The following is a 25,702-nucleotide window of genomic DNA, read 5'->3' on the forward strand; positions in this document are numbered from 1 at the left end:
AAGGTAATCATGGCTCACCTCTAGAGCATGGGCTGTGGACCTACCTCCAACTCACAGCCTTCATCAAGAACAGGGTAGATCCCTAAGAGAAAGCAGGACACTGTTACAGAAAGAAAGAAGGATGGACTCTAGGAGAACAATCAAATGGCTACTCCGGGATACATTTTTTCACACCATCCAGGTTCCCGTGTACCAGCAGTAGAGCAGAGAAACTTTTGTTCATTAGGCAGTTTTGTCCTTGGTTTTGCAAGTTGGTTCCTTATGAGCACATGCTAACCTTTGGAAGCCCGTAGAGAATTAAGATGATAGTTTCGGGGCCGGCCTGGTGGCACAAGAGGTTAAGTGCGCATGCTGCACCTCAGTGGCCTGGGGTTCCCGGGTTCAGATCCCGGGCGTGCACTGATGCACCACTTGTCAGGCCATGCTGTGGCAGCGTCCCATATAAAGTAGAGGAGGATAGGCATGGATGTTAGCCCAGGGCCAGTCTTCCTCAGCAAAAAGAGGAGGATTGGCAACAGATGTTAGTTCAGGGCTGATCTTCCTCGCCAAAAAAAATAAATAAATAAATAAACAAAAACAAAAAGATGATAGTTTCAGTGGCAAACAGGCAAACTATAATTTGCTATGTTATTTTGTTTGGCACCGGATGTCTCAAAAGTAAGAACTGGTATGCAGATGATGTATGTCACCTTTCTTTTTGTATTTCCTACAGACAGTTATGGCAGTTTGGCAACAGGGTTATTCTTCTCTTGCACAATACTTAGTTTTCTACCATAGCGTATATCAAAGGAGTGGAAGTTTGCACACACCTACAATTCTGGGAATGCTTGCTGTAGATCCTGTCCATCAGAAACCAGACACAATCCACTGGTTCTTTCTCCACTACTCCTTCTCATTCTCTGGCCATGGCTTCTGCTCTGCCAACCCTTTCCATATTGTTTCCTAAGGTTCTGTCCTTTTCCTCCTTGTTCTCGCAGTCACATTCCTTGGGCCATCTCTTCTATTTTCATGTCTTCTAACTGATGTGTTTATGCCAGGGACTTCTAAACCATTTTCAACCAAACAAACAACTTCCTCCCCTACAGGTCTATTATAGAATGCATAACCAGTCCTTCCTTCTGTGTTGACTCTTGAATTCCACCCTCCCTATTGTGTAAGGTAGAGTGGGGAGTAATTTCATATTTCCTTTTATTTTGACCTTACCCTCCCGTAGCTGCTTGACTAGCAAATCCTGTGATTCTCTCTGTGAATGTTTTTTGAATTCCTCACCTCTGTCCATCTCTACCACCTTCGTCTTAATGCAAGACATAATTACTTCTCACCTGGACTGTTGCAGTCACCTCCTGAGCTGCATTTCCTGCCTTTAATTTCATTCTTTTCCAGGCTTTCTCCAACCTGATCACCAGAGTTGGCTTCCTGAAATATGAATTGATCCTGTCATCCTCCTGCCTAAAAAGAAAATGTTAGCTTAGTGGTTCTCCCCAGGGACCAGAATTACACTCCTGGAGATATTTGGAAATGTGTAGAGACATTTTTGGTTGCTATAGAGACTGGGGGACACTACTGCATTTGGAGGGTGGGGACCAAACTGCTGTCAACTTCTGCAATGCCTGGAGGGATAGTTCCACACAAGGATGTGTCCCATAAAACCAGTGGTGCTTCTGTGGAGAGACACCGACTGGTTTCCATTGCCTGGGTTAAAGACCAACTCTTTCGCATGGGTTAAGCCCTTCATAATCTGATGGTATTTTCCCTTCTCAGTCTCACTGTCTCCTGCTTCCTCCCATCCATGCTATATGCTATTGTCCTTCACACAGTTATGTCTTACTGTTCCTTTTGACTGCTTTGCAGCCAGCCCAAGTGTCACATATTTTCATTACAAACAAACACCTTATACTAATATTTACAAAACATCTGTATGAAAGTGTTGGAGATATAAAATGAATAAGGTATAGTCTTCATCTTAAAGGTGCTCATGGCCTGGTAGGAGAGATACACACAAATGGATAATTATAAAACAACATGCTAAACAAAATATGCAGAAGGCATTATGGGAGGACCATGAATGGGCACCAAAGGAGGAGAGAGGTAGTCAGGTGAGGCTTCCTGGAGGAGTTGGTGGCCCAGCCATGAAGGAGGGAAATGAGGGGCAGGTGATGGGCATATTCCAGGCAAGGGTGCCTGGCCCTCATTTCTAAAACCTAATGACGGGGCCGGCACCGTGGCGTAGCGGTTAAGTGCATGCACTCCCCTGCTGGCAGCCCGGGTTCGGATCCTGGGCACGCGCAGAGGCGCAGCTTGTCAGGCCATGCTGTGGCGGTGTCCCGTATAAAGTGGAGGAAGATAGGCACAGATGTTAGCCCAGGGCCAGTCTTCCTCAGCAAAAAGAGGAGGATTGGCGTGGATGTTAGCTTAGGGCGGATCTTCCTCACTAAAATAAAGTGAAGTGAAGTGAAGTGAAGTGAAGTGAAGTGAAGTAAAAAGTAAAGTAAAGTAAAAAGTAAAGTAAAAAGTAAAGTAAAGTAAAAGTAAAAAGTAAAGTAAAGTAAAAAGTAAAGAAGTAAAGTAAAGTAAAAAAATAAAATATAAAATAAAATAAATAAAATAAAAATAAAACAAAACCTAGTGCCTTAGCCTTCCTATTCCAACCTCTAACAAAAGTGCCAAAGACAGGGCTGTGAGGATGTCTACACTGTGCATGTGGGAAGAGAAGTCACCATGGAAATTGTAGAAGAAGATAGCTGACCACAAGGGGTCGTATAATATGGACAAAATCACAGCAGTCTAGAGAGCTCTAGAAACACAGGGAGCCTCCCAAAGGCCCCACGAGAGGCTCCCATGCATGTGAAGAGGGAAGAATTGGAGGGAAGAGACACGGAAGGGGTGGGCTTCTCAATTCAAGCCATTGACAGGACAGAGCTCATGTTGTGCATCGTATTAAGTCTGGAATGACTTCTTTTTGTGCAATTGGCATGCGTATTTTTCCCCTCCCCAAAGCCCCAGTACATAGTTGTATATTTTAGTTGTAGGTCCTTCTAGTTCTTCTATGTGAGCCGCTGCCACAGCATGGCTACTGACAGACGAGTGATGTGGTTCCACATACAGGAACCGAACCTGGGCTGCCAAAGCAGAGCACCCTCAACTTTAACCGCTAGGCCATCAGGGCTGGCTCAACATGCATTTTATAAATTATGACTTTAGAGCCTTTTAAACAAATCCCTGGTGATTAAAAAGCTGTTCATGCCTAGGAAGCTCTCAGTCTGCTCCGTGGAGGAGTTTGATGTTGGTAGACAGCAACTTCGATAGGGAGCTCAAATATAAAGTAAGCAGAATGTCCTTAGTACATATATCAGAAAACATGACTGTTGTGGCTTTGGGGTCAGGGCATGGAAAGCACAGGCTATTTACAGCTGGGAGCTTGAGTGACACTTGTCAAAATAGACTCCTCTCTTTATGATTTATTCCCATAGACCCACAGAGCTCCAGGGTTGCACAAAATGTATATCCCTTGATTATTGCATTTATTCTAGATTTAAATTCCCTTAGAAAGGCAGCATAACCAAAATATGTGACTTCTCCTCTATAATAGTTAAAGCCCATTTTCTTAGATCTTCAGAGTCTGGAATGTGGAAGCAGGAATGTCTACTGGGGGCAGGTGAGGCCTGTTACTTATTTATTTGAGAATAACTTGGGGGGGCAGAGAGATGGGTAAGTATATTGTTGTTATTTATTTTTAAATTTCAATGTACTGTTTTGAATAGGCTATACATTTCCATGGTCAAACTCCAGAATATACCAAGAACATAAAGTGGGGTCTCTCCCAGCCCTGTTCCCCGGGCTTCCTGTTCCCCTCTCCAGGACCGACAGTGTTAGCAGTTCCATGATAGCCTTCTAGAGATAGTCTACAATACAAGAAAACACAGGTGGAAGTGCATCAGATGGAGCCCTTTGGAGGCAGGAGAGGCAGGTGACATGCCCGAGGTCAAGGCACAACGAGGCCGCAGCAAGGGGGACCCTGTGTCTGTGACATGAGTGCCCTTCCTACTGGGAAGACAAAATTATCTGGGGTGTGCAGCATTGAAACTGTTGTTTCTTAGCAGATGGTGGGTTGTAACCAGCCCACTTGTTACTTTCCAGGCCTCTTCTGCCCAGATTCTGAGATAAGCCATCAGTCAGTGGTGAAAATACACTGACCTGGGGCTCGGGCCACCAGGCCTGAGTCTGGCTCTGTTGCCTCTCAGGGGGTTTCTGGCCAGGCTTCAGGTTCCTTGACTACACAATCAGAACAGTAATTAGATGTTCTTTATGGTCGTTTCCAGCTGAAAAACTAATCTCTGATAGGAAAATGAATGGCTTTGTGCTTAAAAACCTTAAAAACATGTTTTTGAATATTTACCCAGATATTTTTAGATATACAACTAAAACTAAATCTTTATTATTACAGCCAAATTAAGAACCAATTTAAGAATGAGTATCCCAGTAAAAGTTTTTGAAATTGGGTACCTTAGTGCATTTATTTGTCGTGATAACGAGAGAGCAGTGTCTGTGTCTTATGTCCCCAGTGCCTGGGACATAGTATGCCCTTGATTAATTAATGATAATAGTAACAGCAACAACAACAACAATAATAGCAGCTAACATTTGCTGAGTACATACCACGTGCTCAGTACTTGACTTTGAGTATCTCCATTAAGCAATAGACAGCCCTAGGACGCATGCACCATTATCGTCCCTGTATTCTAGGCATGAGGAAACTGATGCAGAGATGAAGTCCCACAACTCATACCTTTGAGACCAGCACCTGACCCCAGACAGGCTGTCTCTTACCTGTGCAGTCTGCGTGGAGGAGAAATCAATGAATGATGAACTGAAGCAGGTAATAGAGAATGGGTGTCCATAATCATAAAAAAAAACACACTGTCTTCTGCCTTCCAGAAAAAACTCCCTCTGACAGCTCTTGCTCAGAACATGCAAGAAGCATCGACTCAGCTGGAAGACTCTCTCCTGGGGTAAGAGTTGGCTGGTTCTGAAAGAGAGCCAGGCGCCCTGTGGGTCGGTGGAAGTGGATGGCTGGGTGGTGTCCATGGCCCATGTGTGACCGGAGGACCATGAGCATGACGGCACTGGCTCATCTGCCAGGAGAACGGCTCAGGCTCTGTGGAGGAAGTGGGGTGTAGGCCACTGGGATGCTGGAGAATCTTTGTTTTAGGAGGAGCCAGGATGGCTGACAGAAAGGGCTGCTAGTGAAAAGAGTTGATAGAGTCAATATTTATCCCCTCAGCTTGGGTGTAAAGAACTCAGTCCCTGCCCTGTTCCAGGTGTTGACTCAGATTTATAAACTGTAAGTCCCTTCCAGTGCTTAAGAGTCACTTCCTTGAAGAGTGGTCACCATAATGTCAGTGGTATTGTCTCAAAATAGTGTGTTTTCTAAATTACTTGGATTTTTTTTTTCAAAGAACATGTATTATATAAATAATTTGAAAACTTGATAATAAAGCTGTTTTTGCTATAAGAGGGAAGGTTTACCATTCCTTCTACCTGCTTCTCTATGAGTCCAATGTCCTTTAATCCTGGCTGCTCTCCCCTGTGGTAACGTGGGCCCTGCTTCCCAGCAGGCCATGGTCTTTGGACTTTTTAGCCCATTTCCTGGCGTCTGCCATGCTGTATGTCTTACAGGTCTCCCTTCGTTCTTTGAAAGATAAATGGTTTCCTCCCACTTTTACCCCTTCCTCTGTCCTTTCTGTGCTCCCATACTTGGGGGCAGTGGCCCTGAGAGGAGGGTGGCACGTGCCTGCATGCTGGCATCCCTGTTCATCCAGCCTGGATGTGTTTCCGTGTTTATACTTCCTCACACCATTGCCATCATCAACACCCTTGTTGGAGAGTGCTGCTTTGTGCTCGCACTGTCCTGCGTACTTTCCATGTACTTACTCATTCAATCCTCAGAACAACCTGGGAGGTAGGGATACTAACACCCCGTTTACAGATGAGGACGTTGACAATCACAGAGGGTAGTAAAGGGCCCAAGACCACACAGCTGTAAATAAAAAAGCCTGTGTTCACACTCAGGCAGCTGGGCACCAGAGATCACGTCTTAACTACAGCTCCATGGCCACCTCCTACCAGCGCCACACACGTTTCTAATTTCAAAAGAATCCCGTAGAGTGAGCGGGTGGGGCAAGACGGAAAGGAGGGAGTGAGGGACACAGAAAGAACAACTGCGTCCTTTGCAAGTGTACTTTATGTGAAGTCAACTCTATGCTCATAGAAAATCACAGTGAAACAGGAGTTCCATGTAACATGGCCTGCAAATGTTAGCCCGCCGCCTCCTCTGCCCAGCAGGAAAGCAGCATTTGCATTAACTTGGAAGGAAACACTGCCTGGCTGGAGCCACTAGCAGACATTAAACAATACGTAATGGACTTTACGTGTTATTGTAAAGATTCTCAGGGTGCTTTTGAGAACACTTGGTTTTCACCTGACATGAGAACTTCATCCTTGAGGGAGTCGCGCCCTCACTGTTTACACACATCCCACACCCACACACACACAAGGTTTACCTGAGAACGTCGTTTTCATTTTAAAGCTCAAATCTGTGGACTCAGGTTTTAGGTGACACCCTAAATTCATGACATTTTTAAGGCTCTATTGTGTAGTGCCCTGATGTGTTCCCATCGTAGAGAGAGCAGAAGGAGGGCAACATGGTAATCAGGTGCCTGATTTAATGAACACATGCTTGTTGTTGGGGCATCTTGTTTTTAAAGGAAGATGCTGGAGACATGTGGAGATGCTGAGAATCAGCTGGCTCTAGAACTCTCTCAGCATGAAGTCTTCCTTGAGAAAGAGATTGTGGACCCTTTATATGGCATAGCAGAGGTGGGTGCTTTTGCTGTGTGGTGTAGAAGAGCTGAGACTGGTGTGGGCTGGTTGGCAAATGGTTTGCTTGTGTCTAATTTTAACAATAATCAGTGGCTTTGACATACGCTTCTTTTTGGAAATAAGGGAAATAAGTTGAGGATACAAAATCCTTTGCCTGTGGGGCTGGCTTGGTGGCGTAGTGGTTAAGTTCGCACGCTCCACTTCAGCGGCCCGGGGTTCGTGGGTTCAGGTGCCAGGCGTGCACCAACACACCGCTTGTCAAGCCATGCTGTGGCGGTGTCCCATATAAGAGGAAGATGGGCGGGGATGTTAGTCCAGGGCCAATCTTCCTCAGCAAAAAAAGAGGAGGATTGGCAATGGATGTTAGCTCAGGGCTGATCTTCCTCACAAAAAAAAAAAATTCTTTGCCTAAGAGAAAAAAAACTTGTAGACAAATATTGTACTTGCAGATGTTAAGCTAAAAACCCAAAAGCTCATCCCATTCGTATGTGGTATGTTCTTTCTAGCTGGAGATTCCCAACATCCAAAAACAGAGGAAACAGCTCGCTAAATTGGTGTTAGACTGGGATTCGGTCAGAGCCAGGTAAGGTAAAGCTGTAACAGTAACCAGTAATGCAGTATTATGTCACATCCCTAGCAACCATCCCCATCCCCAACACGGATGAGAGAAAGACCACTGAGTAGACAAAATGGAAGTCGTCACAGATTCACACACTTGACCCACAGACCAAGTCACAGCAGAGGGTAGCAGGTTATGTAACATCCCTACTTTTGAGAGGAGACTTGATTTACAGATAAGGGAGGAACCTGCACGCAGTGTCTCTATGACTTGCTTCGTGCCTTAGAGATAATAAATGGCAGAGCTGGGATGCTGACTGTAAAGTCCACCGTCTCCTTGTCGTGTGTACACGTGAGATTAGAATCCCGTGGGCCAGGACCAAGGAGTGGAGGCCACCATGAGGTAGAGTTTTGCTGAAGATCAGGAAGAATGCTCTAATGGTTAATTAAAGAAGGCCGTGAACGCTCCCTCCCTGCAGTTGGTTGAGCAGTGTTATAGATGCTTATCTGCCAGGAATTTTACATCTGCAATACATGTATCCCATAGATTTCAACACTGATTCTTGATCCTGCACTCATGGTCTTGTTCACTTAACTAATCAACGTAGATGTTGGATAATCTGAAACAGTTGAATATTTCTTCTTCACTTTTACGTATTCCTATGGCTTTTCCCTGGAGGGAAATGAAAATAGCTAACATTAAATGGGAATCCATTATATGTCACACTTTATATGCACACACACGCAAACATAGATATTTTTCTCCCCTTTGCTCATTATAACAGTTCTGCAAGACAGACGGTGTTTGTTATTTAGTTTTACAGATGAGGCGTCTGAGGCACAAAGGTTAAGTCACGTCCCAAGGTGACACAGCTAGTGAAGTTAGAACCGAGCTTCAAACTTGAGCATGTCAGGCTCCGAAGTCCAAGCTCTGTCCACTGCATAGCATCGCCACTTTTGCTTCGACAGATTGCTGACCTTGCTATGGAGGAGTGTGTCACATCAGGAATGTGAGAGAGGCAGAGCATAGAGTTCTGGGGGCAGTGCAGCACCTGGGAAGCTGGATAAGTTGCTAATGTGGGTTTTCACGCTGCATCTATATAATATCCGTGTTTAAAGTGTTAGAACTTTTCACAATGGCAGCCATATCGTATTCAAACAGAAGGTCAAAACACACTTGAAAACCAAATAGAAATTGTTTTAGGGCCGGCCCCGTGGCTTAGCGGTTAAGTGCGCGCGCTCCGCTGCTGGTGGCCCGGGTTCGGATCCCAGTGCGCACCGACGCACCGCTTCTCCGGCCATGCTGAGGCCGCGTCCCACATACAGCAACTAGAAGGATGTGCAGCTATGACATACAACTATGTACTGGGGCTTTGGGGGGAAATAAAATCTTAAAAAAAATTTAAAAAAAAAAGAAGTTGATTTAGATATTATCCCCATGCACCTCCCTATTCTTGCTACAGTATAATTCTTTTGTTCTTTCAGTCCTTTTGACTTACTATAAGAGGAACATAAATATTCCACATTATGTTTCACATTTGCTATAGATAGTGTCTTTAGAATATTAATTCTTACAAGTGTTTTTAATTCTTAAAGTGCTTTCATAGCTATCATTTGCTAGCTGCATGACTCAAGTTCTGGCTTTTACCTGCTGAAAGTAATCACAGGTCAGGGTGGTAGCAGGAAGAGTCATAAGGGATCCTCAAGAGTAGGAACTGACTCCCAGTGGCACAGGGAACATTCCAGATCAAAGCAGGAGAGCAAGGGGCTTCTCATGGCAAGGATTCCATGGTTGGACACCACAGGAGAGGGGTTTTAGGGGTTGGTTTCCAGCAGTGGGGCTTGTGTGAGACAAGATGTGGGAGATTCTGCTCAGAGCAGACAACTACTCCCAGCACTGCGAGAGTCCTGTCATGTGGGAAGCCAGTGTCCCTTTTTGCCTTCTTCCATTCTTAGAGGATAAACTCCAGAGAAGCTGGCATCCTAGGGACTGATGCCCATCCCAGGTGAAATCAGTTTTGGGGAGAGTCTGTCTCCATTAGGTCCTTGACTCCATAAGGTTGAGTCTGTGCAGCTAGTTCTCAGATACTGGCTACCCCTGTTTTGCAGGTGGAACCAGGCTCACAAATCTTCAGGAACCAACTTTCAAGGGCTTCCATCAAAAATAGATACGCTAAAGGAAGAGATGGATGAAGCTGGAAATAAAGTAGAACAGTGCAAGGTAGGAGAATTTCCTAATACATATATACTTACATCAATCCTTTGGTTTTTGCAAATGATGGCTGAAAGGTCAAATGTTTTTATTTTATTTAATGTTTTATTTTATTTAATGTTTTACATAATTTCTATCAGAATACTCTGAATGATATTAGAGGTGGTTTTTATTTTCTGCTTCCTCCTTTCTTTATTTTCCAAGACTCTTCATTACTTTATAATCAGAATAAAACAGTCTCATGAAAAATTGAAGTAGGATATTTGTTGAAACTTGACAAAAATTTCCAAACTTATTTAAAGTAAAGAATAAGTGAAAAAAAGGAGAAAAAAATATAGCAAAACATAACGTAAAGTTACAGTAATTAAAACAATGCACAATAGGCACAAAAATAGATCTGTGAAATAGTATAGGTTTTCTAGAGTGAATGCTCTTATATTTTAAGATTGAATATATAGTAAAGGGGTCATCATATATCCATAGAGAAGGAAAGGATTATTTTTTAAATGTTTCTAGGGCAATTGGTTTGTAATTTGGGAGAAATAAAACTTTTTATCTCATAAAATAAATTCCAAATTAGATGATTAAGTGATCTCAGTCTTTATGTATCTATTTATGAAGATAGATGTTTATTCCAAATGTTATTTGAGGCAGTAAAGAAATAGGTCTTTGTTGAGTTTTAGGATCATCAGCCTAGACTCTACCTCCTCTTATTATTTATCATTTCCCAAAAAGGTTCTCTTTATTCTATTAGATAATGTTAGGACTATTATATTTTAGTTAATTCAGGTCATGCTGTAATTCACTCTTCAAGATAGTGAACCTTGATCAGTTAACTGCAGTAAGGTGACATGTTTAAAATAATATAGTGGGTAAGAATTAAAACCGAACTCACAAAGTTATACCATAACCTTTTCATTTAAAATATGGTATTCAGATAAATGCTTCATATAAAATAGTCTCACACTGGCTTATTCCTGTTCAGAAGAGTTGTAGCTTTGCCAAGGTCATTTACCCAGCAGTCTTCTTCATATCTGGTCTAATCTAGACCTAGTCTATTGGCTACTTATGGGACCTAAATTTGGATAGAGGTTTGGGGAGTCTGAACTGGTGCATTGTGGGCTAATGTCTCTTCTCTCAACTTTCATGCTGTGGCTTGTCATTTCAAATGGCGAAATTTTATGAAAATATTTTCTGTCTAATTTCCTGAGATCTAAGTTCTGTTTCACTGATTCTCTAGTGATGCCTGATCTGCTGTTTAATTAATTAGCATTGAGGTTTGAATTTCATTGACTATTTTTTCATTTCTGAAGTTCTAATTCTTCAAGTCTGCCTTTTTTGATAGTGCATTATTCTTTTCTAGTACTTCTTTCTTTCTTTTTTTTTTTTTTCGTTTGTGAGGAAGATCAGCCCTGAGCTAACATCCATGCCAATCCTTCTCTTTTTTGCTGAGGAAGACCGGCCCTGAGCTAACATCTATTGCCAGTCCTCCTCCTTTTTCTCCCCAAAGCCCCCAGTAGATAGTTGTACGTCATAGTTGCACATCCTTCTAGTTGCTGTATGTGGGATGCCACCTCAGCATGGCCGGACAAGGGGTGTGTTGGTGCGTGCCTGGGATCCGAACCCGGGCCACCAGTAGCGGAGCGCGTGCACTTAACCGCCAAGCCATGGGGCTGGCCCCCTACTTATTTCTTTTTTAATGTCTTTAGTCATGTTATGTATACTTATTTTAACAGTCTCTGTTAATTCTATTGTCTGAAGTTCTCTGCGAGTGTGGTGGGAGTTTGCTCTATGGTGGACTGTTTCCTCAAGTGTTTTGCAATTTTGTATTATGAGCTCATTTTAAGAGAGACTTTGTCTGTGGGACTCCTGGGGATTGGGAGTGAGTCTCCCCACAGAATATTACCAGTCTGGGGCCATTTTTTTGTTGTTGGTGGTGGTGAAGAAGATTCACCCTGAGCTAATATCTGTTAGCAATCTTCCTCTTTTTTTTTTTTTTTCGCTTGAGGAAGGCTAGCCTTGACCTTGAACTAACATGTGTGCCAATCTTCCTCTATTTTGTATGTGGGATGCCTCCACAGCATGGCTGATGAGTGAAGTAGGTCCAGACTGCCAAAGCGGAGCACACAGAACTTTAACCACTTGGGCACGGGGCCGGCCCTGGCACCATTTTTAAGTAAACTCAATTTGAAGATTTTTGGATCACACATATAATAAATTCAAACTTCAAACCCTCAGGAAAGCCTGTCTATGTTTGTGAAATCTCTGGGAAAGTAAAACATTCCCTGTTTCTGAAAAATTAGAAACATTTCTTCTAATCCACTCTTTCATTGAGAGTATAGTTTCTCAGGAATCTTATCTTTATGTGTGATATGCATGTACCTGTCTCAGTTACAGTTCCTCATCTCACCATGCCCAAGGCTTCATTTTCTGTCCTCTGACCTCACATGACTGCTCGACTCAAACACCTTGGCCACCAAAATTAGCACAGATTCACATCAGGTCATGCCCAGCTTCCATTCATATAGGGCTTTTCCTTCCTTCCTCCCTCCCTCCCTTCCTCCCTCCTGCCCTCCCTCCGTTCCTCTCTTTCTCCCTCCCTCACTCCCTTCCTTCCTCTCTCTTTCTTTCTTTCTCTTTGTTTTTTTTGGGGGGGGGGCAGGGGCTCCATGAATTTACTTCGTTGCTTTCCCAGTTATTCTAAAAGAACGTTTGTTACTCCTAACTAGGATTTCCAGATTTTTTCATAAATGAGAGGGCCTTCATATTAGTTTGTGCACCTTGATGCTAAAAACGGAAGGCAGTACATTTAAAAACAGATATATGAAATTCTAATGTGTGTGTGTATATATTCATATATATATGAAAATTGGAAATATATATACCCATTTGCCTCATCTATCACTTTTTAAAAAATTATTTAATTTTTATGTAAGCAATTCTCTTACATGAGTTCAAATATCAAAACAAGGTACAGTAAAGTCTTTCTTCCAACTTTGTCTTCCTTATACCTAATTTCTGCTGCCTCCAACAGGTAACCACTGTTATTCATTTCTTGCTTTTTCTTCAGAGATATTTTTATATAAATATGGCGATAAAAAGTTTTCCTCTCCATTTTGTACACAGATAGTGACATACCATAAGTAGTACTCTATACTTCACTTCTTAACACGGTATATTAACAGTACACTTTGGAGATCTTTCCATCTCAATCCATAATAAGCTTCCTTATTTTTTTTGTTGTCCTAGTGTATGGGCGTACCAGTCAGTTGGTAAACATTTAATCTGGGGCTATTTCCATTGCATTTTGCTCTGAGCTCATGGAGGTTAATTCTCAGATGCCATTTTCTTTCAGCTCTTTTTGCTTCAATGACATATCTTCTCTTGTACTTGCCTAGGATCAACTCGCAGCAGACATGTACAACTTTATGGCCAAAGAAGGGGAGTATGGCAAATTCTTTGTTACGGTAAGCATTTCACCTTGACAAAATGTGAAAGCATTGTAAAATCTGAGTCATTTTAGCTTTTTTGCAAAAGATTTCATTTTTGGTTTTGCTCAGCCATTGTGTGTGTGTCCATCCAATGCTAACGTTACTTTTGTTTTTGAATGTGGGTCTGTTCTCAGTTATTAGAAGCCCAAGCAGATTACCATAGAAAAGCATTAGCAGTCTTAGAAAAGGCCCTTCCCGAAATGCGAGCCCATCAAGGTAATGTAACCTGCGTGCTGGCTAATGCCTCCTTCTCACCTCTGCCACCTCTGCCTCTGTTCTTCTTCACCCTGACTTCTTTGCATGCATTTCCTTTGAATAAAACCTCTCTGCCTAGGAGGGCACTATTTCCCAGCATAATTTCATCTTTCCTTGCTGCATTTTCTAATTTCTTCCAAACTCCAATTAACATACTAATGGAACATTTGCAGTTCTTCCAAAATCTTCAGTTGAAGAGAAAGCTAGACCCTTTGGGGGAGTGCCCATATGTTTTTCTGTCTTCTAAATAGGCTTGCAAAATTCTAGCCTCTAATTATCCTTTTCCACATCAGATATCTGTTCCGTAGGGCTTAATTCTGGCCCTGTGACTCCAAGGGCATACACTCTAGGGAAAATATTTGGACTTTCCAAAAGGAATTTTAGAAGCCAGACTTGGTACCCCATCATCAGGCATTTAATCTGTGTGATTGAATTGTAAGACCATGACCACTTCTTTCAGACCTCTTCCTTGTCTTTACAGAGGCTCTTGTTCTTATCAGCACCCGTATTTGGCCCACCTACTCAAGCACATTGCAGATTTTACCCACAAGTTATGAGTGGACTGAACTTCCCCTGATGTTTCATTTTAATTGAGCATTAAAGCTTTTGATTCTAGTTCTCTCTGATTTGCCATCAGAGCCTTTACCAGCAGAGATCAGCAAACATTGTTGAGGCAGAACTTGCTCTGTCTTCTTCGGCCCTGTTATACTATTTTGGTTGTGGTATAGACCCAACATTTAGAGCTTAGGTTCCCCTTGTGAAACCATTGGTCTTGAGCTGAAAGAGGATCAAGCCAGGTGCTGAGTGTGATGACTCTGTGATTGTGAAAGAGCAAGTGTGTGCGTGGGGTGTGTGTGTTGTGGATGTGCACACACACTGACTCCCTCAAGTATGCCACTTCACCCTTAAATTTCAAGAGGTCCCAACAGGTTCTAGATTTGTGCCTGAAAGATTTTGGATTATGGAATTAGAAAATTCTATATCTTGACTGGCTGCATAGCCAAATCGTCAGCAATCTCCAGTCAATGTGTCTGATCTACTCGGCCATTCTTCATAGGATGAGCTGCCCTTGCTTTTCCTAAGTGATCCAATTTCCTAGTTTATGGGTGATGAGGTTGAGTCACAGTGCAAAGGAATGAAGCTGTTGCTGAACATTCCACCTTGCATGGGAGGCCTTGTCTTGTTGGACAAGTTCAGAGCACCGAGAGCATGTGTTTATGGGATACCTACTGTGTGCAGGGCCTTGCATAGGACAAAATCGTCAACATCATCATCTTAGCCTTTGCAGGACTTAAAGTCTGGTTTGGAAGAGTTGACTAACAGGCACACAAAAGAGAAGATTTCTTTAGCAGTCCTCTTTTTTTTTTTTAACTCCCATTCTATTTTTTCACCCAGGCTATTTTCCCTAGAGAAGTATGTCAGAAAGTCAGGGGGAACAGGAAGGGGTCAGGGAAGAGGTTTAGGATGGAAGAAGGAAAGCTGGCATGTGGGGAGGCAGCCAGTGAAGGAAATGTTATCTACCTTTCTTTCTTCTGTGGTTGCTGCCTTTACCTAAGCCTTGGATTTCAACCCCTTCCACCTCTGCCTGTCCTCACATCGACCTCTTGTCCTAGTCCTGTCTTCTTCTTCCTTTTTCTTCTTCTCTGTTTTCAGAAAGACTCAGAGTGTCCTTATGATAGAAAAGAAAAAATTGGACTCCACTGCCCACCACACCCCTGCCAACCCTGATCTTACACTCATGGTCAGCTGACTTCGATTCTGTCACTCCCTACCTGTCCTCCACATGGTGTCCCATTTCATCTCATTCCCCTTCATTTTTCCGAGATACTCTTTGAAGGACTCCTTTCCATCTGCCACCTCCATTTTCTTATCACCTTCCCACCCCTTCACACTTTGCAGTCTGGTTTCTTCTCCCAATCACTGTGCTATTAAAAAAACCGTAAAAACATTGCAATTCCCAAAGGACCAGTGACCTCTTCATTGTCAGACCTGGCATTCAGCACAGCTTGAGCCATCTCTTCTTTGTTAAAAGTTTTTCCCTCATTTCACCTGATTGTTTTCTTTCATTGTGAGGGATGTGTTTTCTCCATTTCTGTCCCCTCCCCAGAAGTCATCCTTTTCTGAGGCCCCATCCTTGCTCCTATGTTCTTCTCTCTCTTCCTCCCTCTTTCGTCTCTTTTTGCCTAGAAATCCCCTCATTTTGACAGCCTCGACTCTCACCTGCATCTTCATCCTCATGGTCTCCTAAGCATCAGTTCCCTTTGATGCTGGCTGTCACCTTCAACTCAGCATATCTCCAACAGCAAACTGATTCTCCCCCACACCAGCAAGCTTTTCCTCCCTCCTGGTCTCCTTGATTCCACCATCTGCAAACAATCCAAGTTTGAAACCCTGGAGGCCTCTTGGCCCTCCTTTCTCGTACCCCATCGCCAGGTTCTGTCCATTGTCCCTCTGCTGTGCCTTCCTCTCCATGCCCACTGTCCCATTCTACTCCTTACCTTGTTGTCTTGTGCATGAGCTATGGGATAAAATGTAAATGCCCAGACTCAAGATCCTCCTGGTCTTTTCTCAGCCCATGTCTTCTCCATCTGTTTAGTTCCTATCTGTCTTCTAAGACCCCTTCCAAGCTCCCCCTTCTTTGAGAAGCCTTCTCTGACAACTGAAGCCAACAGTGAATACTTGTCTGCTGAATTGCTCTAGCATTTATGGTCTTCACCAGAAGTCGCAAACAGCCATATCTCTTATTTAAAAAAAATTTTTTAAACCAGTTGCCGTCATTTAAAACCCAGATGTTTTCATGTAACAATCCTGATTTCTGGCTTCTCTTGTAAGTTCAGAAGGCCTGGTGACACTGGATCTGCTTTCCCACGTGGCAACATGGATCTGGCACTGAGGAGAAGCTGCTGCCTTTCGGCAGACCACGCGCTCCCCAGCCTGATTCAGCACCTGTGGTGCCCATCTGGCCCCTGTAGACAATTGTGTTTGTGACCCTCGTCTATACCATTTTCTGCCATGACTTAGCAAACCTATCTTGTCTTATTAATGACTGTTGTATGTTCACATGTATGTCTAGTATTTTCTTTACAATTAGACTGCTCTCATACTGAGAGTGAGGAGTCTCTGTGAACTTTGTGTGTCTGCTGCAGGGCCTGGCACCTAACAGGTCTATAGTTTGAGAGGCTAGCACCTTCAGTGGAGTTTGTCTCGCTTAGGAGTTATCTCTAGATCAATTTTTCTCACGTCCACCCTCTGCCAACATTGGACCAAGGTGGGGGGTCAGCACACTGTTCAGTGTTTACTAGAAAGTTCCAGCAGGGGTTTGGAGTATGTGCGCCTCTCAGCATCGCAGGGTCAGGCATATGGTGGAGGTGATGGCTGGTGTCATTTGCACAGCTCCTCTGGGTGATTCTGATGTGTTTCCCCAGGGGAAGGGTCAGGGGGCCATTTTCTACCCATGTCAAGAATCATTGCTTTAGATAAAAGGGAAAAGTATTCAAGGTAAGATCTGACCTCTGAGGGGACCATTCCATAGCTCTGTCTTCTGAGAACAGCCAGGCCCCCCGGATGCTTTTCCTATTAGGAATTACGCTGGCCGGGGTGGGGCCAGAGACGAGGAGGGCTCCTGACAGTTCTGAGAGTGGCCTGCTCTTTGATTTTGTCCACTGCCTCCCTTAACCTCAACCCCTCCTCAGCCTCTACCCCACTTGCTCTTTCCGTCAGTTTTTCACTTTTCACAAGCATTCAAGTCTCCGGGTTTGTGGGGTTTCCCTTTCTTCCTTCTCCTCTGTGCAGACCACATGATGGGCCCAGCACCTGCTCTTACATAGGGAGAGTGTATGAGGAATCACTAGAGGAACATCACCTGCTTCGAATCCCAGATTCGAATAGCAAAGTGGCTGAAGGACAAATGTCCATTAACAGTGCTGGGAAGGATATGAGCCCTTGCTGTCATGGAAAGAACTAAGTGTTCCTCAGTGGCGTGTTTTTCACCAACTGGCTTTCCCTCTTTGCTTCGGTGCTTCTCCAATAGCACTAGATCTCTACAGCTCCCACAGGCATGCCAAGCCCAGCCAGACACTTCTTATTCTAATTCATCACATCTACTTCCTAAATTGTCATTTCTATTTTACTGCCTTTATTGTAGGCATTTCTGCTAAGCTGTCTCAAATATTTTGTGGAATGAAGCAGAGCATATGACCTGAAAATAATAGAAAAGATTCCTTTACTGCTGTTGCACAGCTTTCAGTCTAAGCTGCTTTGGGGCTGCAGATACTGTGTTCTTTCCTACTCAGAACTCTATGAACCTGTTTGGGGATATGACGTTCGGAAGCACTGCGTGTCATGGAGGTGTTGCATCTAATATGAGTTCACGTGGGACGTCTCCAGTCTTGTGTGACAAGGCTTGGCTTGTTTTTAAAATTTTAAGGAATTATTTCCTTTTTCACACTGAAGGAATCTTTTCCTCATCCTATAGATAGAAGACCATTGCTGCTTTGCATGGCTAGAATCAATGTCTTGTCAGTGAAAACAGTATGCTCAGAGGAATCCTTGGTTTTCACACAAGGCAGCCCACATGCCCATGTTAGCATGGGCATGGTACCGGGTGCAGGAGCACCATCGCAACTTCTCCTTGGCAACTCACGTTGGGTGCCACATAGGAGTGTTCAGGGCTTCTGTTCCAGAAGTAACCTCCCAGCCTGGGACATCTTTTGTGCTCTAGGAGATGGTCAATACCAACATCGAATAGAACAGATGTTTCCCCTTTTCCCAAAGCCTCGACTACCAGTCTGCTAAAAATAATCCCCTTTGGTAGTTTGGGGAGAGAATACCCTGGTGACACAGTGAGGTCGTCGGGTGTCTTACTGAATGATGTGCTGCTCTCTAGATAAGTGGGCGGAAAAGCCAGCCTTCGGGACTCCTTTAGAAGAACACCTGAAGCGGAGTGGGCGTGAGATCGCACTTCCCATTGAAGCCTGTGTCATGCTGCTCCTGGAAACGGGCATGAAGGAGGAGGTGAGGGGCACCTCGTGGTCCCGCGTGCCACGTCTGCGTGCCCAGAGCACCCTGCCTCTGTCCACACAGCCACTGTCAGGACTGTGTAGACCAGTGGCTTTCAAGCTTTATTCACCGTGACCCACATGTAAAATTGAGACCCTGGTCATTATACCTGGTACAGATGCTGTAAATGACACAGAGCTTCACAGAGCAATATTTACCTTTCTTGCCTGCAGTATTCTGGCTTCTTTTTGTCCCATTTGATTGTTTCATTTTAGACTCTGGTTGTGATTTTTGAAAATGAATTTCATGACATGCTAATGGACCAGAGCTTCTTTGAGCTTTAGTTTTTTTATACCAGAATCTTACTTTTGTGTGGTACTGTGCAGTTTGGGGGCGGGGTTAGGGAGGGTATTTGCATACTCTGCGAACCAAGCAGGGCAGGTCTCATTACTCCTCTTGTAGAGATAAGGAAATCAGCGTGCAGGGAGTTCATGCTGGGGCAGAGCCAGAATCAAAATGCAAGCCTGTTTTTTCCTTTTTAAAACTTTTTATTGAAGTATAACGTACATGCAGAAAAGTGTGCGTATCATAAGTGAACAGCTTGAGAAATTTTCACCAACTGCACCCACTCATGTAATCAGCACCCAGATCAAGAAACACCCCAGAAGCCCACCTTGTGTTTGCTTCATGACTACCCCCCTCCCACAATGATGTGACCCCAACTTCTAATAGCCTAGATCAGTACTTCTCATCCCAGGCCAATTTTTTCCCCTCAGGAGACATTTGGCAAGGTCTGGTGACATTGTTGATTGTCACAACTTGGGGAGGTGGAGGCGTTGCTACTGTCATCTAGGGGGTAGAGACCAGGGATGCTGCTAAACATCCTGCAATGCCCAGGACAGCCCCCTCTACCGAGAATCATCTGGCCCAAAATGTCAGTACTGCTGAGGTCGACAAACCCTGCCTAGATTAATTTTGCTTAAAACCCGAGTCTTATAACCCCTGGTCCAATGTTTTCATAGTCCTGCCTCTCTTCGTTGACACTTTCTGTGTTTTTCTCCTCTTCTCTAAGTGACCTTTAGAGTGGTGAAAGTGAATAGCAGTCTAGTCTAACAATTTTTCTTGAGATGTCAATTTTTTAAAAATATTCCTAAATTTCAAAAATCTATAGCAATCAACCTGTGGAAGTAGAAAATATTGCTTTTAAATAGATTTCTAATAGGCACAGGTGTTTTAGCAGTGGGGCAGGGCCAGACCTGGCATTGATTAAAAATGGACTCCTCTCTGTCTGTCACTCTACCCTGGGTACATGCTAGGTCCTCTTCCTTCCTCCTGACAGCCCTGCAAGGCAGGCAGTGTTACAGCTGTTGTAGACAAGCAGGTGTGCTAAAGGGAGATGGAAGAGAGATTGCAGGTCGGAGGGCTCTAGCATCAGACTGTACAGCTGCTCAGTGTAAGGCTCACACCTTGAACTTGATGCTGATGGCTTTTCATTGTCTTTAGGGCCTTTTCAGAATTGGAGCTGGGGCCTCCAAGTTAAAGAAACTGAAGGCTGCTTTAGACTGTTCTACTTCTCACCTGGATGAGTTCTATTCAGACCCCCATGCTGTAGCAGGTGAGCTCCAAGGCGTCATCCTCAGGTGGTGGGCAAGTCCTAGCTCAGACAGATGGTCAGTTCAAAATCCAATTTTAATTTTAGGTTTAAGTGAAATGATCTCCTTATAGGTTTAAGTGACAAAACTGAAATGTCAAAGAAAACTGAAAAAGTGTGTATATACACGCTTTATACACACACACACACACACATATTTTCTAATCCTGCTTTTTGTTTTCCTGAGGATTAGGTGAAGGTGAATATAGCAGATAATCCAAATATTTGGAGACATACTTTGTATTTTCTTCCCTTCTTTCACCCACAAAATCTAGATCTGCCTGGAGAAATGTCTATTAAAAAGATGGCTTTGAAGCTCATTTTATTTTCCGTTCACCTCTCAGTATATTTTGCAAGGGATGTAAATTGTTTTATGAGCTTTTCATTCTCTAACCTCTCCTGCCAAGTCATGATTTGTTCTGTGTATCTTGGAAGATTGTAATTGAGATCATTTCCCTTTGCAAAATAATATGTCCCGAGATTCCCAGCCTCACCCCGTTTCAGACTCAAAGAGAGTATTAATAATTTCAGGTGCTTTAAAGTCCTATTTACGGGAACTGCCTGAACCTTTGATGACATTTCATCTGTATGAAGAATGGACACAAGTTGCAAGGTAAGTTTAAAGAACACTGAGTTTTAAAAGTTAAAGGAGAGACCAGGCTGGTGGCATAGCAGTTAAGTTCGCGCATTCCACTTCGGCGGCCTGGGTTTCGCGGGTTGGGATCCTGGGCGTGGACCTACTCACCACTCATCAAGCCATGCTGAGGCGGAATCCCACATAGAAGAGCTACAACTCTACAACTGTGATACACAACTATGTACTGGGGCTTTGGGGAGAAAAAAGAAAAAGAGGAAGATTGGCAACAAATGTTAGCGCAGGGCCAATCTTCCTCAATAAAAAAAAAAAAAGACGTTAACATTTAAAAAAAATAGTTAAAGGAAATGATGTAATATTGTGTCCCATTTGTAAATCAGTTTATGTTCAGAGATCATAAAATAACATGAAAATAGCCTATTTGTTAAATATATGTACCCCAGTTCTTAAGTTTAGGGTGAAAATATCGAGTATTATAGTTATTAGTGTAGGAAAGTCACCACTTATGCATTGGCTTAAATTTGTGTGATTTATACGGATGAAGACAAATAGTGGTATATTGTATGTCTTCATATATAGATAGTATTACGGATTTTTATCACCTACTATGGACTTTAATGGATTGGCTGATCACAAACCCTTTTTCTATTAAGGAAAGCTCTGTAACTGGAGACAAATGTCATACTGGCCAGTGGCTATGTACCTGTTGAGCTGTGTGGAAACTTAGCTGTGCAATCATATAATGTTGACATTATTAGTAATAATAGTTAACACTTAACTGAGCATTTACTGTGCACTAGGTCCTGTGCTAATCCTTGGACCCGTCACTTCCTGTAACCCATAGTTAATGACATAAAAGGCACGTGTGGTGGGCATCCTCATTTTGCAGATGAGGAAACTGAGGCTTGGGAAGAACCAGGGCTAAGGCAGTAGCAAGTGATTGGCAGAGCTGGAAAGCAGACCCAGACCTGTCTGACCCACAGCCTGTGTCCCTGTTCTTCGTGCCTTCCCCTGCATCCCCAGCTGCAGTCTGTCTAGGAAGAGTTGGTTTTCAGCAGGGCAGCCTTGTTTAAAGTCTTAGAGGCTTCACTCTGCCCGGCCCCCCTGCCTCCTTGTGAACTCATCCCTCAGGTTCTGACTCTCTTCCTCTCAGACGTACCCAATTCCTCACTCCGAGGGAAAGTGGAACAAATCTCCCCTCTCCTCCTATCCTCTTCCCCTGACTTCAGACACTGTCACCCGTTCCCATCAAATGGGCCATGATTAGGAATAAGCCGTTTGCTCGGATCAGTTGTACTTCAGTGGGATGTGAGTCCATCCCTTGTCACTTTAACCAGGCATTTGCATTTGAACTTTTCTCTGTAGCTGTGGAATGAGAGACTTTGTCTTGGTAGATGGTGAGAATTTTAAAGTCAGAGTAAATTCTTAGATGTGGTTGCATTCTTGGAACCAGCATGGGACCAAGCCTGCTCTAAGTATCCATGCTCATGGGGCTGAATAAATGGAACTAAGCAATCACGGTCAGGTTGGGGAGAATTCTGAGATTTCTTTTGTTGGGTAACATTCGCTCCTCCTAAACCTTGATTCTTCTCTCTGTTTTGAGACTCCCAAACCCACCCAATGAGGAAATAAGCTTTTAAAAGAAGATATCTGTCTTTTGGTATATTGATTCTGTTCTCGAGAACTGTCAACACAGGCCACCATCCTATCCTGGTGGCACATTGACTGACCTCTAAAGTATAATTATGTTTAACCTCTGTTCGTAACTCTCCAGATTGGTTCAGTTGTGGAGTACGTTTTAAGTCCAAAGGCATATTGTGTAAGCAACTTCTAATGCTCTCTCCTACTCTAATGCTCTCTCCTACTGGCTCTGCTCTGGCCCTTTTATGTGTCTATGAAAGTTTGCATATTGAAACTGTATAGCAAGAGAGCTCCAGTAACTGCTTCCCAACAGAAATGGGCTTCTTGGTCTGAATCCTTTGAGCAGTATTGAGAGCTGGGAAAGACCCAGGGGTGGTCTGGGTGACTGGAGCTTGGCCAACTCATCTGTGGTTGGGCTCACTTAGGACAAGAGATCTGGGCTCCATGAAGCCGTGTGTGAATATACACGTTTTCTAGATAGACTTTTCAGTGCTGTCTTGTCTCCTGTGTGCCAAGCATTGGTCTAGGTGGTTTCGCATGGTGATGCTACTGGAAACCTCATAGTCACTCGGCAGAATCAACACTCTTATCCTCAGTTTTGCACATCAGGAGATTGAGTCTTGGCGAGGTGAACTAACTGCTCTCAGGGTTAAATATTTATTTGGTGTTTGACTCCAGATCTATTTATTTTTGAAATCTGTGCCGTTTTCCAACTATACTTTCTTTGTCAGTGGAAGCATCACTGTTAATGTAGAATGTTAACACAGGTATTACTAATATGTGTTTTCATAAATGGTTATAAATAAAAATTTTTTCTCAGTGTGCAGGATCAAGACAAAAAACTTCAGGATTTATGGAGAATATGTCAGAAGTTGCCACCACAAAATTTTGTTAACTTTAGGTATGTATGATTGGTATTCTGCAAATTAAGCCACCAAGCAACAATGTCCCTAGAGTAAGGAAAGTTTTAATCCCCAGTAGAGAGGCCATTTAATTCAGCCATGCTTGGCACATTAAAATATGCTTTAGAGAGTGGTGACTTGGGGTTGCTGGGAATGGAATCTGATGTATATTATTGGGATGCCTCTGAGGCATCAGCATCATGTTTGGCATTATTAGGTGAGTTGCCTGGTCATTTTACCACTGCAGCTATTGGAAAAAAAATTCTTGTGAAAAGGTTGGTTGACTGTATGTTGCATTTGTAGTCTAAATTGTCCAGTATGTAAAAAGCAGAAATTAATTAATAGTTGTACTTTTTGTAATATCTTTCATATATGCTACATAATTTATCTTAAATAGAGCATAAATCATCCTACTAAATATAATTCCAAGAAATGGAGATTATATATTACTTTATGAAATAACTATGTTTCTAAGAAAATTTACTGTGGCACATATTTCTGGAATTTAACCTCTATTTTCTTTTTAACTTAAAACATAACTTTGAAGAAGCATAGAGAGAAGTGTAAAAGGTAGGCCTAGGTAATAAAGTCCTTTAAAACCAAAGAAAATTTTGTAAGAGGACTTGGCCCAAAATGACAAATACTTTACTGGTGAAATGTCTAGTATGTTACCTGACCTTTAAATTAAGTCTTGGGCTTCATCACTAAGCTAAGCTAAATATTCTCTTTTAATATATTAAGTTTCAACTTTGCCTTATGAGTGCGTTAATATTTATAATATCCCTCATTGATTCATTTAACACACCCAGCTTGGAACTGCAGCTACTCTTAATCTAGTCAATGCCTTATGGTGGAAACTGAATTATGGTTCTTGGTACTTTGGGATTTGGCCTTTATTTTGTTTATTTTACTGTTTATAATTTTTACTAATTGTTTTTTTGAATAGGGAGTACATTCCCATGGTTCAAAATCCAAAAGGTATACAGAAATCTATCTCCTGTTCATCTCCCCCAGCTGCCTAGTTCCTCTCCTGAAACACAACCAATGTTTTCAGTTTCTTATATATCCTCTCAGAAGAGTTGATGCATGTATAAGCAAATACATACATACATACATAAATACATATGTAGGTACTTTTTTTCTCTCTCTCACGCCCCCCACTTTCTTTGTTTTAGACCAAATTGTAGTGTATATTGTATACATCATTCTCTTCCTTGCCTTCTTTGCCTAATATAGCTCTTGGAGATTTTTCCATATCAGTACATAATAAATTTTTTATGGCTGCATAGTACTCCACTGTATGGATATATCATATGTAATTTATTTAATTAGTCCCCTATTGATAGATAGTTGGGTTGTTCTTAATTTTTTGCTTTTATAGTGCTGTGCTTGTACATAAGAGAGTATATCTATATGATAAGTTGGATATTTTCATAATAATAACATAAAGCATTTTCAAATATAGTTTCATTTAAGCAATTACACATATACTTCTATTTCTTTTACTATGTTTGTATTAATAATATATTGAGCTCACTGTTAATCACATTGTCATTTAATTAGGGGTAGATAGATAGGGCCTAAAGGAGAAATGGATTACAAATATACAGCAAATAGAGGTTGAATCACTGAGGTTGACATTTGAGCTATTTTCCTCTTCCAAGCCCTAAACCAATCTGTTCTCTGAAACAAAGAACACAAGAAATCTGTAAAATGCTTAACCTGAGCCATATTCTGATTTAGTCACACTCTGCAGTTAGCACCTGAGCAATCTGGGACTGAGCACCTGGGCAGGAAGGTACTATTCCTGCATATATTTCACAGTAGATGCTTTTCCCCCTTCTCTTTTGTTTCATAGGTATTTAATAAAGTTCCTTGCAAAGCTTGCTCAGAACAGCGACATTAATAAAATGACTCCCAGCAACATTGCAATCGTCTTAGGCCCTAACTTGTTATGGGCCAAAAATGAAGGGTAAGTAATCTTTCCCCATATGATATTATCATTATTATTATTTGTGTGTGAGGAGGACTAGCCCTGAGCTAACATCCGCTGCCAATCCTCCCCTTTTTTCTTGAGGAAGATTGGCCCTGGGCTAACATCCATGCCCATCCTCCTCTACTTTATATGGGACACCGCCACAGCATGGCTTAGCAAGCGGTGTATCGGTGCACGCCTGGGATCCGAACCTGCGAACCCCGGACTGCCGCAGCAGAGCGGGCGCACTTAACCGCTGTGCCACCGGGCCGGCCCCGTATCATATTATTTTAAGTTTTTCTTTTCCCCTGTTGGGCAGAATAAAAATATAACTCAAGATACACATTCTAGTGTGAGATGAACTTCAGAGTGTCCTGAATGTGATCTTCCCATTTAGCCAGCATTCTCGGAACACTGCTGTGAGCTGAGTCCTGTCCCATGTGCTGGTCACACAAAGCATGAGACATTGTCCCAGTCCTCAAAGGGCCCCACTCTTGGGCAGTCGGCAGGTGAACAGCTGTGATACAGTGGTAAGCTCTGCACAG

General features: G+C 42.8%; 1 protein-coding gene across 3 annotated transcripts in view; it reads left to right on the forward strand.

Moving 5' to 3' along the window:
* ARHGAP17 (Rho GTPase activating protein 17) overlaps positions 1-25,702 on the forward strand; it is a 90,365-nt gene that overhangs the window by 40,018 nt on the left and 24,645 nt on the right. For all 3 annotated transcript variants that reach the window (XM_058569824.1, XM_058569826.1, XM_058569825.1), the window contains exons 4-14: positions 4,936-5,009; positions 6,765-6,876; positions 7,386-7,462; positions 9,547-9,658; positions 13,048-13,116; positions 13,275-13,356; positions 18,281-18,408; positions 19,897-20,008; positions 20,576-20,657; positions 23,101-23,181; positions 25,041-25,154. In XM_058569824.1, the coding sequence (XP_058425807.1) occupies positions 4,936-5,009; positions 6,765-6,876; positions 7,386-7,462; positions 9,547-9,658; positions 13,048-13,116; positions 13,275-13,356; positions 18,281-18,408; positions 19,897-20,008; positions 20,576-20,657; positions 23,101-23,181; positions 25,041-25,154 (1,043 nt within the window). The remainder of the gene's footprint in view (positions 1-4,935; positions 5,010-6,764; positions 6,877-7,385; positions 7,463-9,546; positions 9,659-13,047; positions 13,117-13,274; positions 13,357-18,280; positions 18,409-19,896; positions 20,009-20,575; positions 20,658-23,100; positions 23,182-25,040; positions 25,155-25,702) is intronic.

The sequence above is a fragment of the Diceros bicornis genome, chromosome 26 (assembly GCF_020826845.1).
Source record: "Diceros bicornis minor isolate mBicDic1 chromosome 26, mDicBic1.mat.cur, whole genome shotgun sequence".
Classification (NCBI taxonomy): Eukaryota; Metazoa; Chordata; class Mammalia; order Perissodactyla; family Rhinocerotidae; genus Diceros; species Diceros bicornis.